Source organism: Phocoena phocoena, chromosome 8, assembly GCF_963924675.1.
Source record: "Phocoena phocoena chromosome 8, mPhoPho1.1, whole genome shotgun sequence".
Taxonomy (NCBI): domain Eukaryota; kingdom Metazoa; phylum Chordata; class Mammalia; order Artiodactyla; family Phocoenidae; genus Phocoena; species Phocoena phocoena.
Genome location: NC_089226.1, coordinates 80,919,557 through 80,940,885, shown reverse-complemented (window position 1 = coordinate 80,940,885; position 21,329 = coordinate 80,919,557). Strand labels below are relative to the sequence as shown.

Below are 21,329 nucleotides of genomic sequence, written 5' to 3'. Positions count from 1 at the left end.
GTTATAGCTAAAGAAGTATTAGAAGAAAAATCATAGCCTTAAAACATATTTATAAACAGTACAGGATAAAAATAAATATAATAATCATCCAACTTAGAATGTTTCAAATAAAGAAACATAAATAAACTAAGAAAACAAAGTGAAGGCATTAACACCAATAATTAATAAATGAAGAACTGAAAATATAACATATCTAATAATTTGTCTTAAAAATACTTTGCTTAACCTGATCAAAAAGTGAGCAAACACAATGCATAAAATCAGTAATGGGGAGAAAACCACAAATGAAGAGGAAATTAAGGGAGTCATAAAGGGACTAATTTATAAACTTCATATATATAAGCTCTAAAGTAGATAATTTTCTAGGAAAAAATAATTACCAAAACAGACTTTATACCTTATTTCATGGGAAAATATAGCTGTCAAAGATCAATACCATCTCCAACACACCCTCTCATGCCAGGACTAAAAGTTGCAAGGAAGATTTCTACCAATTATTTAAAGAACAATTAATGGCAAAGTCATTTCCAGAACACAGAGAAAGAAGCGATACATTTTCAATTTTTTAATAAAACTAACATAACATTAATATCAAGACCACACACACACACACACACAAACAACTACAAGGAAATTTCATCTGTGAATGTCAATGTAAAATAAAATAAATAAATAAAATAAAATTAAATAAAATACTGACAAACAGAATCCAACAGAACATTAAAAAATTAACATAGGGTCCCTTTGGCAGCACGTATACTAAAATGGGAAACATACAGAGATTAGCATGGTCACTGCACAAGGATGACATGGAAATTCATGAAGCATTCCATATTTTTCTTTTACAAGAGAACTCCCATAAGTGTATCAGCAAATCCCTCAACAGAAACTTTGCAGGCCTGGGGAAGGTGTGATGATGCCTTCAAAGTGCTGAAAGAAAATGACTGCCAACTAAGAATACTTTACCAGAAAAGCTGTTTTTCAGAAATGAAGGACAGATAAAGACTTTCTCAGACAAACAAAAGATGAGGGAATTCAACACTGGACCCACCTTACAAGAAATGTTAAAAGGAGTTGTTCAAGCTGAAATGAAAGACACTAATTAGTAACATGAAAACATATGAAAATATAAAACACACTGTTAAAAGTAAGTATATAAACAAATTAAGAATATTCTAATACTCTAATATGGTGGTGTGTTAATCACTTAACTGTAGCATAAAGGTTAAAGGATAGAGTATTAAAAATAAATATAGTTACAATAATTTGTTAATGGATATGTAATATAAAAAGATGTAAATTGTAACATTAAAAACATAAAAAAGGGAGAGGGAAGAGTAAAAGAGAAGAGTTTTTGTATGCAATCAATGTTAAGCTATTATCAGCTTAAAATAAACATATCTATAAGATTTTTAATGTAAGGTAAACCATAAAGCAAAAACCTATAGTAGTTGCACATAAGATAAAGAGAGGAGAATCAAAGCATACCAGTAAGGAAAATCATCAGTTCACAAAGAAAGACATGAAGGGAGGAAAAATGAGAGAAAGGAATTACAAAACAGCCAGAGAACAACTACTAAAATGGCATTAGTAAGTCCTTATCTATCAGTAATTACTTTAAATGTAAATGGATTAAACTCTTCAATCAAAAGGCATAGAATGACTGAATTGATATATGACAAGCATCATATCAACAGTGAAAGGTTGAAAGCCTTTTCTCTAAGATCAGGAACAAGAGAAGGGTGCCCACTATCCCTACTCCTATTCAATGTACTACTCCTAGTACCAGAAGTCCTAGCCGAAACAATTATGTAAGAAAAAGAAATGAAACACATCCAAATCAGAAAGGAAGAATGAAAGTGTCTGTTTGCAGTTGAAATGATCGTATATATAGAAAATGCTAAAGATTCCTCAAAAAATGTTTTAGATTCAGTAAAGTTGCAGAATACAAAATCAACATACAAAAATCAGCATCATTTCTACACACCAACAATGAACTATCTGAAAAAGAAATAAAGAAAACCATTCATTTACAATAGCATCAAAAATAAGAAAATATTTAGGAGTAAATTTAACCAAGAAGGTGAAAGATCTACATATCAAAAACTATAAAACACTGATGAAAGAAATTAAAGAAAACACAAATAAATGGAAAGATATTCCATGAGCATGGATCAGAAGAGTTAATATTGTTAAAATGTCCATATTACCTACACCAAAGCCATCTATAGATTCAATAATCCCTATGAAAATTCCAATGGCATTTTTCACAGATATAGAAAAAACAATACTACAATTTATATAAAACCACAAAAGACCCTGAATAGCTGAAACAATCTTGAGAAAGAACAAAGCTAAAGGCAAAACATTGACAGGGGAATGTCAATATATGTCAATAATATATGTCTACATTATATATATGTATACATATAATACATAAATTAATTTAAAATATATAAAATACATTTGGACATGTATATGTGATATAAATACTATATATATAATAATTTTATATACACACACAATGAAATATTATTCAACCATAAAACAAAAGGAAATCCTGCCCTTTGTGACCTGGATAAACTTGAGGGCACTATGTTACATGAAATAAGTCAGACAGAGAAAGATAAATACTGTATAATATCACTTTTATATAGAATCTAAAAAAGCCACACTCATAAGAACAGAAAATAGATTGGTCAATTCCCGGGGCTAGGGGCAGGGAAAATGAGATCTTGGTCAAAGGGTACAAACTTCCAGTTATAAGAGGAATAAGTTCTGGGGATTTAATGTACAACACAATGACTGTAGTTAACAATGCCATACTATATACTTGAAAATTGCTGAGACAGTAAATCTTAAATGTTCTTACCATAAAAACAACAAAAACATGGTAATTATGTGAGGTGAAGGTTGTGTTAACTAAACTTATTGTGGTATTTATTTTGCAATATATATGTGTATCAAATCATCACATTGTACACCTTAAACTTAAACATTGTTATGTGTCAATAATAGCTCAATAAAGCTGGGGGAAAAAAGATTAATACACCATAATCCACGACATGGGATTGATACACTCAAAAAGAATATCACAAAACATCATGACAGATGCTAACAATATATTTGATAATGTTTTAAAAAATATATGCTTTTTTTTTTGCAGTACGCGGGCCTCTCACTGTTGTGGCCTCTCCCACTGCAGAGCACAGGCTCCGGAGGCGCAGGCTCAGTGGCCATGGCCCACGGGCCCAGCCACTCCGCGCACGTGGGATCTTCCTGGACCAGGGCACGAACCCGTGTCCCCTGCATCGGCAGGCAGACTCTCAACTACTGCGCCACCAGGGAAGCCCTTAAAATATATTCTTTTTAAAAATTTGATAAAGAAGGAATAGAAGAATACCTTGTTAACATTATAAAAATGCATATCTGACAAAATAAAGATCATATTTACTGATGCAGCTCTACCAGTATTCTCCTTAAGGTTCAGGGAGAAATTTTTGCCCACTATTATTTAACATTTTTCTAGGTAAAATATGGAAGAATACATAATGGGTTGTTGATATGGGTTATTTAGGATGGAGAGACGCTGTGGAATAGGGGAGAAAAAAGGGGGAAGAAGGAAGGCAAATAGAAAAAAATTTTTTTAAATCTACAAGGAGCATGCATATGATTATGTTTATGTAAACATGTATCAGCATATCTATGTGTGTGTATATATATATATATATATATATATATATATATATGCACACATAATCAAGTTAAGCTATCCTCAAAAAATAATAATAATAACCACAGAAACTGCTATCATGTTTTGTAGCAATGCTTCTCAAACTGTACTGGTGAAAGGCCAATCTTTTATTTTCACTTTATCATGGTTAGATAATTTTAAACAACACAATAAAAATGAATTGCTAAAAGAGTGTCACAACAACAATGGATGTCACAAACGTGTCAAATTGCTCTAAAAGTTTCTAAATGTTTGCTTTTAATTTTTATTCTTATCTTACTAGAGACCAGTATCAGTCTATGGGCTGTTTTACACAAAGGAAGACTCAAAAAATGCAAAAACATCCTCTTCTCTTGCCCAGAAAGATTCAACTTCAAAATGAAGCTAATTCTCTTTAAATAAATCTTTATATATTATTAAGTCACCTTAAAAGTTCCCAAGAGTTTTTGGAGCTATATAGATTCCAAATTCACATGAAAAAATAAGCCAACTGATTTTGTCAAAAATAACTCTGGAAATGAAGACCAATGATGAGGGATTAGACCTACCAGCCATGAACATATTTTAGATCTACAATAATTGAAATAGAACAATAATGGTACATGAATAGACACACAAATCAATGGAATTATAATAGAAAGTCCAAATATAGATGCAAACATTTTTAGAAATTTAATTTAGATAAAGTTGGCCCTTCAAATAAGGGGATATATTAAAGACTGGATTATTAAAAATTAATGTTGGGACAATATGGAAGAAAATAGACTGGATTTGTATATCAATTATTATAGAAATTATATCTTTATACAAAATATTTTAATTTAAAATATTAATCCATAAATTCTCTAGAATAAAACATAGGGTTTTTAAAAATAATCTCAGTGGGAAAGGCCTTTCTATGTAAAATACATAAACTAAGAGGTGATTTAAGAAAAGGGTGGTAAGTTTACCTACACTTTAAAAAATTTGCATAGTAAAACAAATACCTTAAACAAAATTAGACAGTAAACTGCAAACTGGGAAAAAATTGCAACTCATATCACAAAAGTTTCAATTATTTATATGTAAATAATATCCACAAATCAATATAAAACATAATAACAATGGAAAAAGTAGTCAAATGCTATTAAGAGTCCACAGAAAATGATAAATGAATAAATCTTAAACATATGAAAAAATGCTCATCTTTACCCTTACAAAGAGAAGTGTAAATTAAAATAATAATGAATTACCATTTTGATCTTTGGCAAAAATGAAAAAGTTCAGTAAGGCATTGTGTTGAAAAGAGCATGGGAAAAACAGTACTCTTATTAACTGTTAATGGAAATATATAGCATTATATAGATAAATTGTCAATATTTATTAAAAATTTCAAGATTTACATACTCTTTAAATCAGTACTTCGATGTTTAGGAATATCCTTTAGATAGAATCCCACATGGTAAAAATGATATTGTATAAATTATATTTATTGAAATATTTTTATCATGAAAATGTTTGGAAAAAAATAAAATCCCTTAGACAGTGAATTAATTAATTTAATGAGGGCACATCCATGCAATGGAATATTATATGGCTAATAAAAAGAATGAGGCATTTCTCTCTATATATATCCATATGAAATAATCTCAAAAATATATTGTTCAATGATAAAGCAAGGCAAGGTAAAATATGTAGATAATGCTAACATTTATGTCTCACAATGTGTACACACATATGTAATATATATTTGCATATATGTAAGATGTATCTTGACAGATTACATAAAAATAGCATCAGGGGAGGGAAACAGTGTGGCCTAGCAAAAGAGGTGGAAGAGAGACTTAACTGTAGACCCTTTTACAACTTTTGGATTTTTACACCATATTTATGAATTAACAATTTTAAAAAACAATTTATTAAAACACATAAAATATATAAAGTAAAAGTAATAATACTATAAGTAAGGCTTGTATATAATATAAATTAAGTGATATTCTCTCTGAAGGTGGCAGTTTCCTCATCTGTATAATAATTTTGATCCCTGTGGACCTTTCCAACTATAAAAGTTCATGTCTATGTTATGGAATGTTCTTGAGAATGACACACGTATATTATATTTTTGGATAACAACATATATTATGCTGAGGGAGTTAGTTATGAAATAATTAACTTCTTGTTGTATTTTGTAAATGTCAACCAAAGCAGTTCAAATGCAATAAAAAGCTCAAGTGAGTTAAAATTAAAATCAAAATTGCAGTCTTGAACTTGGTACTGTTTACCCCGAATTTTTAGCTGGCCTCTAATTATTTGGGTTCTAAGAGAAACAAATCTTATCAGATATTTGAATTAAAAGGATTTATTTGGACATGACCAGAATATGTTACCAATATTATATATCTGTTGGAGAGTAAATGAATGAGTGAGTGGGTGAGTCACAAATAAATGTACCTTATTATTAGGAAAGGCAAGGTAATTAGTTGAATCAAAGAACAGAGTTAAGGGGCCATTCAGGATCAAGATTCTGAATGAACAGAGCTCCATCCGGCCTCCCTTCAGGCCCCTGGGGATCAACCTCAAGTCTTTTCCAACACTTTAAATTCTTTTAATGGTTTCTGTTTGTTGTTAGGATAAAGTCCATATTTCTTAACATGGCATTCAGTGCTCTTGTGACATTACTAGTGCTTACTCTGGAGACTCATTTCACATTACTCTCCTTCTTCCAATCCATACTTTAGCCATTTTAAACTTTCACTTCCTTGAATGTACCATGTTCTCACTTCCTTCTGAATCTTTGAACTTATTTTTTCCTGTGCTGACCCTCAACCCACTTCATTTCTCCTCTGGCTTATATTATAGTTTGGTTTCAATGTTAACGTCAATTCACCCATGAAACCATTCCTGATCCCTCTAGACTATTCAAAGTCTCCTTTTCCTGTGTCCTCATCCATAGCATTACATATACCTCTTATCCTAACATCACAATTTAATATAATTACCTGTATAATCATCTTTTGTCTCCACCAGTCTAAGATCTATGAGTACGTGTCTCATTTATTACTCTTTCTCCAAAATCTAACACAACTGTCTGTCACTATTCTATTTCAAACTGCTGCTCCTAACACACACACACACACACACACACACACACACACACACACACAAATAACCCACTTTCTTGCCTTATTTTTCTCCATAGTTTTTTTTTTTTCATTTAACTTAATGTATTTTAACTTCTTCATTTTATCATCTGTCTTCTCTCACTGTTATGAAAACTCCATAGGGCAGGGATTTTTCTCCATTTTGCTCATTGTTCTCTCCCCAGAGACTAGTACAATGTCTGGCACATAATAGACACCCACTAAACTTTCTTAAATGAACAAATAATTGAATGAATGATGACAGATGCTCAAGAAAACAACTGTGTTTTGAATGAATGCATCATGCCAACAGGCAAGACTGAGAAGTGGTCTATACTTAAGATGAGTTAGTTTGGATCCTCAAGGTTAGCAAATACCATATTCCCACTTAATCAATAACTAGACCCTCCTGGAGAGCTAAAAGATGGTTCTACTCCATATCTTCACCTGATTCCACTTTAAGGTTAAAGCTTTGGTCTTATTCCTTTTGAACCCTCAGCTGCACCAGCACAGTGCTTTGCATATACTACACAAGATACTCAGTAAATACACGTGGAAAAAAGTAAATGGAATCACCAATACACTTTTGGTATTGTTATAATTTTAGGAGTTACTGAAATAGAATGATTGCCTATAAGAAAGTTCGGTGGGGAGGAGGTAATTCTAAACTTTGGCCCTGGCTGGAAGGTTCCTTGAGGGCAGCTCATGTCCTCAAAATTCCCACACAAACACTGGAGAGGCTTAAAGATAACATAAGTCTGATTTTGACTGTATACAGTTAGGGATACCTATAAGCAAACATCCCACTGAAGGTTACAAATCATGTTGAAATCCAAGGCTGTTCCCATTGACTGGTGAAAGAGTTAGGGAAGAGGAGAAATCGATTCTGAGCTACCACACCAGGCACAGTCAAGACTCTTGTTTGATTCTTTAACCAGTTTTTACTGGACACTGAAAAGAGAGCATTCATCACTAGAACCCAGGTTTGGAGTGTCTTCTTAGCAATGGGCAGAAAAGAGTTATTCTTCTCACACATCCTATCAGCTCATTATAGTCAGCTGGAATCTCATTCCAAAGTTCCAGATGCCTTCCCTCTGAGAAGCAGAAGGGAAATTGGAATTTTACAGGAATTTTAACCTGTAACTTACTAATTACAGGTCAAAATTCGCTTTATCCACAGTTAAAACAGAATATCCTTCTCTTACTCCTTTCCCCTATTGATACAAGCAGTCCCAACTGAGAAAGAGTTAAGACAATATATTCCCTTGAGACATCTCTGTTTCCTGCCACCTCTATTTCAGAAGTCAATGGATTTCATAAGACGTTGCCCAGAGTTAGCCAGTAGCACTTTCAGTAAATGCTAGGTACATTTATTTTGGAAGGAAAAGTTTGGAGAGAATTTGAACTGAATTGCCCAGAATAAAGGGATTCACAGAGTCTACTGACTTCTAAAGAAAACACTACATGTTATGTATCATATCCAAGGGGTGTTGAACTAAAAATGATGAGACATTTGCCTGAGTCTTATTCTTGATAGTTTAAATTTTTCAATCTATGGAGAATTCTTACCAGTAACTATTCAAAACAAGCTACCGTAGGAGCCATTGTGACCCTATTCCCACCCTTGCAGGGAACACTGGTTCTATGTTGAATCTGGATATTTGCTTCTAAAGAATGCCACACCAGTACTGCTTTATGCCTAGTCATGAAACTAGCACTTTCTGTCAACTTCTCCACAGTTCCTAAGATGCGGAAATTGAAATAATTGACATCACAATACCAGACCAAAGAACTCCAGAACTGAATAAATTGCACATTTATGTACCCCAAAGCACTATCACATGACTGAAATATGATGATAAAAACAAAGAAGAATTTTTATAAGTACAGATATGATATATAATTAGGCACGATCTTTCTGACCATAGATTACCATGCTTTGCCATTCTTCCCAAACATGTCTCTGGCCAATTTTCCACCAGAAAACCCTTTCGAAGGCATAAAGGAGAAACAGCAGAGCAGTATGACATAAATACATGCATGTGTATGTACATATATAAACTAACTAACTTTGAAAGGGGTCCAGGTAACACAGTCAAACAGATGAAAATCCTGGAGAGAACTCTGTATGTGAGGACAATTCCCAGGAATAACAGACGATGAGTTGTTAGAAATAGCCTGAAGGTGGAGGAGAGAAGACATTAATCTATTGGCCCTGGGATGTAGTATAAGATAAAGCTGAGAATGGTAGGATTTAGAGCAAAATGTCTCAAACAAAGAACTTTATAAATTCTAAAAGTAAATTGACCTTTAGCTCCCATCAGGAAGATATTGTGTAGCTTAAATGTTATGAGGTTCCTTCCTTCTCTTAGACAATTTTGGTCTCTTTTGCATTTTTTTATTCTTCAATGCCATATCAAATCCATGTGGCAGATTAACCCTGAACAGTTGAGAAATTATTTCTTTTGCAAGTTTGAAATTCACTGATGTTATGAAGTTTTCACTATATATGTTAAGTGTTTAACACCTGTATCATTGCTAGATCTAAAAAAAGAATGTCAACATCTGATGTTTTCATTAAAAAAAAAATAATTCCTGAATCTAAAATAATGAAAACCAGAAAGTCCAAAGTCAGTTTTATTTTAACAACCATGGAAAGGGTGTTAGTAGTCTTTCCCAGTGAATCTAAAGGTTCATTCAATTCATTGACAATGAGTGGGGTAAATCTGAGGAGTTTCTATAGATTACCCTTTGAGGGTAAGCAAACCAATACCGGGTGAATGATGATGCAACTACTGGGACATATTTTGCCATTTAAAAATCCAGTCCAAGACTTAATGTCTTAAAACAACAAAGATTTGTTATCTGTCATGATTCTGAGAGTTAATTGGGCAATTCATAGTGGGCCAGTTCAGATGGGGCTGAATGGTGTTGGATGGCCTCACTGACATGACTGATGATTGAATCCATGTTAACTACAGTGATGGAGATAACTTGGTCATGCTTCTTTCATCATCCAAAAGGCTAACACAAGCTAATTCATGTGGTGGTGGGCTCAGTGCTCCCCAAAATAGCAAGAAGATAAACTCCAAAGTGAAAGCACTTTTCAAGACTCTGCTTGCATCACATTTGCTAAGAACCCTTTGGCCAAAGCAAGACATGTGGCCAACCCAGAAGCAAGGGGTAGAGAAACAGACTCCACCTCTCTTGATAACAGTTGAATTGTTAAAGGCATGCATACAGGAAGGAGAAAAATTGGGGGTCCTTTGGCAATCTACCATAGGAACAACAGAGGAAGGATGGCTTGTGAAACTGACCTCGTTCTAGGTACCCTACAGAAAGCCAGTGTCCAAAAGTTGTTTTAGAAGACTTTTTATGGTTTCTTGGTACTGGAAATTACTCTAGAATTAGAAAGATATTTTCCTGCCGTGATTCAAGGACATTTAACAAGTCATCATCGTTCCAAAAACAAACTTTGATGTGTAAATGAGTACAAACATAGCCCAATGGAAGACAATGGAAATCTCCTGGGTAGAGAAGAGATGCTGTTAGCTAGTTGGAGCCTAGCAACTCCTGGACTGTAGTCTTTCCATCTGGTGTCACTTGCCCTACATTGTGAATCCATCTAGTTTAGGCTTGAGATGTTAAAGAAAGCTCTAAATACAAAGTCTCACTAATAAAATAGAAAAACAAAACAGTACTAAAGAAATATGTTTATTTGGTCACAACAGCTGAAACTGCTATTAGGTTTAGTAACATACCCTAATGAATTTAGATTTTTGACCCATTTAGGATCCTGTATTTTATAAATTTTAAAAGACTACTTAAATAGTAGTTCCTTTACCGTTAACAAAATAATTCATGGTTAATGGTAATTTCTTTACCATTAATAATATAATGTTATATTCATTTACCCTCTATAATATAATTCACAGTTTTAAACCTCAGACTGATATCATGTTTTGCTGTTGTTCAAAGAATAGTCTTTATGAGCTCAGGACTTTCTTGGATTGATGACAGAGGGTGATCAGCACATTCTACAATGAAACAAAGAGATCCTTCTACATCTCAACATTCATAATGAAAGCCAGTCAAATTTGAAAATATTTTCTTTCACTTCATTCAGATTTTACTGGATTTGCTGCTTTATGAGTCTATTCCCATCTGGTCTAGGTTCTTTCTAATTTTCTAAAATAATTCCACTAACAATACTTTTCAGTCCCGGAACTTCAAAGAACATTAACACTTTAAGAAAATGTAATTAACCTCTAGTTCAGAGATATTTGAAAGGTTTATCTCATTTGTTGACTCAATTTAGTAGTTGCTGCCAAAACACTGTATTGAGAAGGATTCTGAGGTCCAGTCTGGTCTCAGGAGAAAAGAATACAGTGATTGATTAATGATGTCTGCTACCGAAACTAGCATAAAGACAATGGAACTTATCTTGCTCTAAATCAAACTTGCCATTTTAAAGACTGAGGAACAGGCAGCAAAAGGGACTTATCCAAGGTCTCACAGTATTCAATGATAAAAAAGTCCAATCTAAGAACCCATCATGACTTCAAAGCCAATATTTATTTGGACATTTGTCATTCTTCAGCTGACCATAATCCACTTCCCACTATTTTTATCAGTTCCTCACTGTGTGCCAACATAGTTGGAAGACAATACCCAGTGCTTGCTTCCTATGGCTGTTCCTCTCTCAAACCACAGTAGCTGGGACCTTCCTCTACCACTCCTGGCTGTACCACAGAAGAAGGCAATGAGTTAGGCTTTGTTGATCTGGCCTTTGTTCTTGAACTCTAAATCTTGGATGGATAGTGCAAAAAATGAGGAAATGTAGGAGAAAACAGATGATTCCAACCATCACAAGAACCCATGAATCACAGAGTTGCTGTGGTATGACTTTGACTATGCTTCCTGCAGCCTGGCCTGCAAAGCTCCATTTTCTAAGCCTAAGGCTACCAGCCAATTGTCAATTATGGGCATCCCTGCTATTTGTCCAATGCATCTCCTTTTGGCTAAGGCCAGAGATGGTTTTTGTTGCTTCAAACCAGGGACTCTGAATGATGTTTTACTCAGCTCCACAGTCATGAGGAAGTATTAGCTTTCCTAATACTTTCCTCAGTCAAGTCATACATTTACCCATATAACCTCCAAAATTAAATAAAATGTGTTCCATTGAAAAAGATGGAAAATATGGTCATTTGACAATTAAAAACATCTACAACCATGTCATCTCAGAGGTGGAAACAGCACAATTATTCCATGGTGTTGATCTTCAAGTTTCATCAACATCATCTTATTCTTTCAAAAATAATCATGAAAAAAAGCAAAAATTAAATAACTGAAATGAAACAAAGACTTTCTACATTTAAAGAGAACTGCCTGGGAAAAATTCCCTTACTTTTCTCTACCCTATCTATGTTCATAATATATCACATTTGTTAACTATAGGCTGTAAAGAACATGTGTTTCTAAGATTAAAGGCTGGTTTATAGACCTTTGTTCATGTAAGATGTAGCAAACTCATAAAACTCTTGCTACATACAAAGTCTGCGTTAATGTATTTTTGGCAAATACTATACTCCTAAGCCCTGGTTTACTTATCTGCTGTCAGTAAGAAAAGGTAAGAGGACATGCTGTCCTGGAAACTCATAATGTATTTCCATCGCGCTGGTATCACTTTGGGGCCAATTCATAGAGTATATATTACTCTTCTTGGCTATTTACATTAAGACTCCATTTAAAAAATTTTTTTCCTTTAGCCTTTCTGTCTTCATTAATGAAAAATGCTACATTAAGAAATTTCTGCTTGGTTTTCCTTCCTGTTTCACATAGAGATTCATGTGTAATCTGCAAAGCAGCCTGAAAAGAATGGCATAAGCAGTCAAAATATTTACATATTTTCCTGTAAAATATTTCATAGAAAGATTTAACAGGCATAAGTAAGCTATGACAAGCATGTTCACTTATCTGAATAGAAATACTTTGAGCTAATTTCTTGGCACTGAGAGGAAAGCTGGTTAAGTGACATCTCCTTTTATGGAATGCAATGATTAAACCCATGAGTTGTGCTTACCTTCTCTAAGAGGGTCAGTTTGATATGGAGTTGTTTTCAGTAAAGCTCAGTGTACTATACCTGAAATCATAGAATATGTCACTAACATCAGCAAGTAAAGCAAAGCTAAACATTGAAATTAAAACAAAAGAAGAAATGAAAAAAAGAAAAGCAAAAGCAATAAACCATCACTACCAAAAACAAACATAAGTTTGTATGAGAGTGTAGTAATATATAGATGAATAATTTCACAGAAAACTGAGAAAACAGTGAGTGCTCATATATTAAGAAATATCTTACATTTGAAGATGAGAAATAGGGTATCTCAAAAGAGGGTTTTAATGAAATGATTTTTCTATAGGCTAAATGTAGGGTTTTTTTATTGTTGTTTTTTGTTCTTCATGAATTGTGAGAGAAATATAACTGGAGAATATTACCATGATCTCTTGCAAGATCTTTCTTCAATAAAGAGAGGAATGAACGGGGACATTTATTGATCCCAAAAGGTAAATGCCCAAGCTCAGAAACCCCTGTCTACTTCCCAGAGAAGCGAGCTGTAATTTCACAAGCTATGTAGAAGGCTCAGAGATTCTCCAATGCTGAAGTCATCAGCATTTCACATCAGAGACTACACTGAAGGGTGTAAAATGATAAATACTGGGCATCCAGAAGCCCAGATTCCTAATTCACCATGATGACCTGAATTTCACCTCTATTTCCCACTCTTCTTTACCTGGCAGTTGAAGATAAGTCCTTTCTCTCAACATTGATTTCCGAAGTGAAATGAGTAAAAAGTTGATAGCATTTGCATGGTACCCTACTTTGGTGAGGAGTGGTAATTTGGAATAAAAATGCTGGATCCACTTCCTATTATGCCAGAAAGAACTGGATGCCACAGCCTCCCCACCAAGACTACCATAATATATAGCTTATTGCGGGCTTCCCTGGTGGGGCAGTGGTTGAGAGTCCGCCTGCCAATGCAGGGGACACGGGTTCGTGCCCCGGTCCGGGAAGATCCCACATGCCGCAGAGCGGCTGGGCCCATGAGCCATGGCCGTTGAGCCTGCGCGTCCGGACCCTGTGCTCCGCAACGGGAGAGGCCACAACAGTGAGAGGCCCGCGTACCGAAAAAAAAAAAAAAAAAAAAAAAAAATATATATATATATATATATATATATACATACATACATACATATATATTGCTTATTGGTAAGAAGCCTCCTTGTTAGCAGCTCTGATCACAGAGGTTTCATTCTAATCTATCTCAAATTGCTCAGCTTGGAAATACATAGGCAATAATTCCTGTCTAGCAGGATTTCAATAGCCTCATAAATTCTACTTTTGGAAAATATTCAAACTAAGATATCCGTTCACATTGTTCACCACCTTATACTCATTTGCACAGAATAAGATGTCAAACTGAGTATCTTAGAAGATACAGTTCTGGTTGCCCAGCATTTGGATTGATTCTCAGCCATTAAAAAAAAGAAGAAGAAAGAAAGAAAAAAAAGGGTGGTCAAGTGAGACAGGGCTTCCATCTTAACCCAACTGCTAAGGATTTAGAGGATGACAATCTGCCCATTCCAACATGACTCTCAAAGGAGTTGATGGCAGTTGTCAATTTGTGTCTTCAAATTAATTTGTTTTTCAAGGCATTTTTAAACCAAATGGAGTTGTCCCAATTTTTAAAAGTTTAAATGTGCTTTTCTTCCTGAGTTTAGAGATATCTGTTAAATTTTTTTAATAAAAGAGGATATTAAAAAGCAATATGCAAATATTGAACTGTGGTCAAGATTTTTTAAAAACTGAGAGGAAAGAGAGAATCATATTTCTCCGAACTTTTCCCACCTAAAATCCTGTATTCTGCCCCAGAAATAATGAGATGGATGGACTATTCTGGGCTATAAAAGAGAGTCGACTATTGGGAGACATTTCAACTCTTTGTTTGAACAAGATAAAATATTTTTATAAAAAAATCTCTATCTATCAATTTGAAAGGCAGTATGTATATAGGATCAATTTAGAACATGGAGCATAGAGTTTGAAGTCACAGAGACTGGGGCTCTAATCCTAGCTTTAGCAAGTCATAGCTGTGTTACTTAATTCTCTGAGCCTCTTTCTTCATCAATAAAATGGGACTAATAATAGTATATATTGCATGAACTTGTTGTGAATATTAAATGAGATGTCAAATGTAAAGTGCCTACTAGTTTATTTTGGATAAGGCACTTAAAAAGTTTTAGTTTTATCAGATAGCTAGATGACAGATAGCTGAATAGGCCAATAACTGTTCTCATGAACCTTTGCCATGGCTGCATACCTACTTTCCCTGGGTACCTAGGCTTTATTCACTTTATCTCTCCTGGATTGCTGCCCTCCAAGTGGTAAGCTCATTTACTCTTTTGACATTTACTGCCAGCCCTCTGTGTACCAAGCACTGTGATATGTGCCCAGAAGGCAGAAAGAGCCAGATGTAGTTCCTGTCCTCAAAGAGCTTTCAGATGCATATATGAGAAGGGGCCAGTGGTGGAGGGATGTTGACAGTATTTACAATGTATACAACGATGAGTCATGATAGGGATGTATAGGAGTGACTAATCTGCCTTCTTTGGGGTGGGGTGGAGGACATAGCTAACTATATGGAGAAGACTTCTACTGAGCTGAATATGATTTAGGAATTAATTCTCAGCATAAGGAGCAGCAACACACAAAGACAGTGACCTCCTGCAAGAACAAGGGGGTGGATGTGCTTAGAATTCAGGGAAGGTTCAGGAAGGCAGTAGCAAGTGTATGGATGGGACATCATCTAGAATTACTGAATTCAAAGCTAGAATTAACTTCATGGATAATAATAAAAGCAATAATAACAGCAATAATTATAAACCATTTGTTATGTGCCTGGACATTTTTACATATTAACTCCTTGAATACTTAGAAGCACTCTGTGATATAAATATTATTATGATCCTTATTTTAGAGAAGAGAAAACCTGAGGTATAGAAAGGTTAAGCCATTTCCCAAAGGATATCCCATCCAGTAAAAGTAGCAGAATTGAGATTAAAACCCAGTCAGTCTAGGTCCTGAGCCAGTCTCACACACCATGGTACTCTGGTTCTTTGTTTTTGTGTTTTCAGTTAAAGTAGCTTGTACACAACAAGATAAATGATTGGAGCCCTTGGTGAGTGAGTGACCTCCAGCTAGAGTGGCTTTATCAGCACTACCCTGACAGGCTGCCACAAGAGAAACAAAATTACCTAATTGCCTAGCTCTCTGTAGTTAACAGTAACATTGAACCCTTGTGGCTAAAATTAGACCACAGAGTGTGCTCATGATGGTTAACCAGCAAAGACAGGAAATACAGCCCAAAACACAAACCAGTGAAGAAACAAGGTGTGAAGGCTTTGGCATAACTTCATGCTCAGTGTATCTTTGACCCCTTGGATCAAACATTCCTTCTATGGACACCACACAGGTATGCATCTATAAAATGGTGGAAATTCCTAACTCAGAATGCTGTGAGGATCCAATGTCAGGTGTTAACCCTTAGACTGAGACATAGTAAAGAATGGTTGTTAATATTTTTCCTTCCTTTATTCTTTTTTTTTACCTCTTTCCATTTTTTACTTTTTTCCTTCCTCCCTCCCTCCCTCCCTCCCTCCCTCCCTCCCTTCCTTCCTTCATCTTTGTCTTTCTCCCTCGCTCTCTTCCTTCTTACTTTCCTTACTCTTATTCTTTCTTCTTAATTACCATCAGGTAACTCTTCCGCTTCCCTGAATGGTCTTTTGTCATTCCATCTAGTAATAAAACTTCAGTGACAAAAATAGGGAGAAATACACTAATTCTGAGAATGGTTGATAATTATTCACTGGACAACTGGATGACTTAGAAAAAATTGTGATGTTCTAATGTTATTTTAAAAGCTCAGAATCATGGTCGTTATTGAGCTACAGACATTCCCACTATGAAATATGTTAGCCTCTCAAGATATCAGTTATTGTAATACCACATCCTTGCCCTACCACTCAAGGGCAACTGTTTGTTAACTCATATAATAAGATTACTCTTTAAAAAATAATTTCAACAGTTTTACAATCATAGATTTCAGGGTTGAAAGGTATCATGATAGGAATGCATCCCAGAACTTAGACAAGCTAAGTAGTAGGTCTGAGCTAGAAAAAAATATACATTCATTCTGAGAGGACCTCTCTTTACCTTAAATTTATATATACAATTTATTCAGGGAAAAATACTTTTTATGCTATGCTTCCTCCTAGTTTCATACATACTTATTTAATGAGCCATGAATATACATTGCATCCATATTTTCATTTATATACACATGATATCAGCGGTAAGAATTTTCACAAAACTAATCTTTCCAAGTTTGAAAGAAACTGTTTTGATACCAAAAGAAGTCATAATTTATCTTTTTTTTTTTTAACATTCTATCCATTAGCTGTTTGTCTTATGAATGAAAGTATGAAGCAAGTAGGTAATGTATTCATGTGCCATCTCCTTGGGTATATAAAGGTTAAGAAAAATGGATTACAAACAAATGAGATCTATGACAAAGGCAGAGGAGTAAGGTGAGCAGCCCTCCAAATTAATCACCATATAAATTAATCTTGCTTCCAGACAAAAAGTAGAACAGGAAGCACTATCGTCAATAATCTACTATGCCAGGACAGTCTCCAGGACGAATACTAATGCGTATAAGCAAATAGTAGCTAGATGAGTAATATAAATACTTAAAAAGTTAAAAGTCTGTACATTTTCTAGTCTGTAAACTATACATATTAAAAATATCTTATTATTATTACCAGCAAAAATGCTATCACAGTAATTGATTACCATTTACAGAGTACCTACAGAGTACTATAGCCCCATACTATACAAAGAACTTTTCATATGTTTTTTTTCTAGTTTCCACGTTCCTTTTGCAAGGTAAGTATTATTACCTTCGTCTTAAAATTCCAGCAACTGAACCTCAAGGAGTTTAAGTGTTGTAACTGCAGATCTGTGACAATGAATCTAGGTCTCTCTGATTTCAAAGGCTATACACTTTCCACAGTGTAGAGAAAGACTGAAATATTTTTCAAAAGCATATGATTTTAGCGACATAGTCTGTTTTTACAATCCTGGTGCTCACTGACCAATTGTTATCTTCAGTTTATCTCAGAAGTTATACATATTTCTTCCAGAAAGTTCCATACTATTTAACTACCTAACTTAAGGTATTCTAGAAATGACCTTCTATAAAAAGATTTGGACAAGTGAAAGATAGAGATGATAACCTGAGGTACAAACAACTTCTAAGAGCATGAACTCTCTTAAGGAGGAAAGATTCTTTGATGGTGACCTCACCCCATTTTACTTTACTTTACACAAAGGGTGTTTTCCACAGCCCCTCTTATTCTTCCTCTCTGACTGCCCCTCAATTCTCTTCTTCTGTTAAGAACAAGAATACATGGAAATTCTATCATTTCAAGCAGAACCAACATGTATAATTATAAAATTTTCTCAGGAAAAAAGTAGCCATGCGTGCCTACTAATTCTTAAATGGACTATCATGAATTAGGGATGTGTAGGAAATTTGCAACGTTTTGAAATATTGACAATAAAATTGCATATGCTATGACTGAGAAAGAAAAGGAAGAAATTAAATATTTATGTGACTGTGAATAATCTTTTCTCTCTAAATCAGTAAAATACTTTGTAAATTTCAGGTTGCAAAATTATTCAAAACATCCTTGAATAATGTCTTTAAAAAAGTGTTTAATAGAAACTCACATAACTTAAATTTCCAACATGACACATTACGCAGGCCCCCTCTAGTTGCAGCGAGTGGGGGCCACTCCTCACCACGGTGTGTGGGCCTCTCATTGCGGTGGCCTTCCCTGCTGCAGACCACGGGCTCCATGTGCCCAGGCTTCAGTAATTGCAGCATGCATGCTCAGTAGTTGTGGCACGTGGGCTCAGTAGTTGAAGCATTCAGGCTCTAGGGCACATGGGCTTCAGTAGTTGTGGCACGTGGGCCCAGCAACTGTGGCTTGCGGGCTCCAGAGCTCAGGCTTAACAGCTGTGGCACACAGGCCCAGCTGCTCCGTGGCATGTAGGATCCTCCCAGACCAGGGCTCGAACCCGTGTCCCCTGTGCATTGGCAGGCGGACTCTCAACCACTGCGCCACCAGGGGAGTCCTGGGAACAATCTCTTGTGGGTTCCCCAAGGCCTCTCCAAGCATCTTCTCAATGTTTCTCATTATGGCCACTTTCTGATGGGCTTTGAGAGGATATTCAGTTCTCTTAGGGATGGGGGCCCCCTTATACCAGAAGTACACAGTGATGGTAATGCCCCCATTTAGTAATGACTCTGTGTGATGCCACCAGTACATTGAGATGTAAAGAACATCACCAGGGCCAACCACTCTTTCATAACCAACCACATTCTGGAAATTGAGGAACCTCTTGTAGTCAGGATTGTCAAAGTCCACCTGGCTCTGTCTGTCACATGCATGATGAACAGGATATGGGTAGAGGCACTCAAACTGACCCGGAGGGAACAAAATGCATCGCTTGTAGCCTTTTATCTGAGCAAAGAAGTTCTGTTGCTCATCATAGTGAGCAGGTGTCACATTTCCTTCCATGCCAATAAGCAGCAGGTTACAGGTCAGCTGCCCCCAGCCACGCTTTCCCTGTTGTTTATTAATCCAGTTCCAGTTGAAACCCAAGAAGTCCATGACAATCTTCCTGCTCACAGTGTCATTGAGTGTTTGCTGCAGATACAACCTCTCTTCACCTCCTCACTGCTGTATATTCTGCCGTTGCTCAACAAACTCGTGAAATTTCATTTCTTCCCTATTGGACCTCAGCTTAAAGTTCTGGAAATTAGCCATCTTCTTTTCATCATAGTGCAAGAACTTGTGGGTGCTGGCACTGTACACAGAGAAGTCTCTGTTGTCAATATTTTCTTGCAGTTATTCAAGGCCCCATTTTAGGGCAGGAAAAACAAGATTTGTGTCTGTCAGCACTACAGGCTCCTCATTCTCAATAAGCTCCTCTGCCCCAGGGTTGCTCTGACTGAGATGCGGGATGGGCCAGGTCGGGAAGGTATAACTGAGTAGTTGGGACTCATCCCAGGCGGGGCCAGGGGCTTTGGCCTCTTCCTGGGGTTCTCCAGAGCCTGAGGCTGCAGCCTCCACCGCAGTCGCCGCCCTCAGTAGCCATTCTTAATACATAATGCATATTAACATTAAATTTTGGCTTGCAAAACCCAAAAGGTGATATTCAAATCCCCCCTTCCCAACAGCTGACAGACTCTTAAACTACATTTATGTTATGTTATGTTATGTTATGTTATATATTATATTTAGGGTGAGGGTCCAAGTAACCCAAAATAAAACAGCAATTGGTAAGCTTAATTTACTGTGACTGCATGAAGAATTCAAAAATTTAAAAAGAAACTGGAGAGATTATTTTAAAATACATATGGAAAAAATAAATATGTAGTAATTTCTAAGAAACTTTTTGAAAAAGAGATGAGAGTAAATACCCTACCACTTATAAAATTTACTATGCTGGTTATTGAAATGAAAACAGTATTTCATTAACATAAGCAAAGACCAGAAACAAAGTAAAAGAACAGAAGATAACTGAAAAATAGAAGATGGAGTTCAGGGCTGCCCAAAGAATTAGCATTTGAAGAGGAAAAGCCTGGAGAGTGAGGAAGTTCAAAGAAGAAACCCAAAATTCTACATTCAAATCCCCCTTTCCCAACTGCTGACTGATTCCTAAACTACATAAATATATAAAAATAATATATGTTATAAATATATATACATAATATGTAAATTCTATTATATTATTTATAGAGTGAGAGTCCAAATAACCCAGAATAAAACAGCAAATGGGAGGCTTAAGAATGAATCTCAGTAGCCACACCAAGAAAACAAAAATTAAAGTTTAATCCCTATGGAAGTAAAGAAGCATTTGCAAAGGTTTTAGTATTTCTCAGCTTTCACCTCAGAAGGGTGCCGTCCTAGGATTAAGTGCCATATTCTAGAAGTGAGGACTATGTACTACATGTAAGGGCAAAATTTAAATAGACCTATCTTGACAAAGCCTAAAACTAAGTCTGACCAGGACTGTAGTCATCTGTTAGCCATCTGTGTACCAGATGAAAAAACCTTAACATGCTTTAGAGAAATGTCCATCAAAAGAGTCCCTAAAATGTTTCATCCATCAAGCCAAAAGTTATGAGATATGCAAAAACAAAAACAAAACCCACAGAATCAAATGATTGAAAAGTTAAAAAAAAAAAAAAAAGAAAATAGGCAATAGAAATAGACCTACAGATGATTCAGATATTAGAATCATTCAACAGGGACTTTTTTTTTGTATTTTTTTTTTTTTGAACATC

General features: G+C 35.3%; 1 protein-coding gene and 1 pseudogene across 1 annotated transcript in view; one reads left to right on the top strand and one right to left on the bottom strand.

Moving 5' to 3' along the window:
• The first annotated feature begins 738 nt into the window (after positions 1-738).
• Positions 739-839, top strand: LOC136127727 (U6 spliceosomal RNA; annotated as a pseudogene).
• A 17,444-nt stretch (positions 840-18,283) lies between these two features.
• Positions 18,284-21,329, bottom strand: part of LOC136126984 (hypoxia-inducible factor 1-alpha inhibitor-like) — a 32,775-nt gene continuing 29,729 nt past the window's right edge. The window contains 2 exon segments of the mRNA XM_065882420.1: positions 18,284-18,361; positions 19,102-20,138. Of these exon segments, the coding sequence (XP_065738492.1) occupies positions 18,284-18,361; positions 19,102-20,138 (1,115 nt within the window).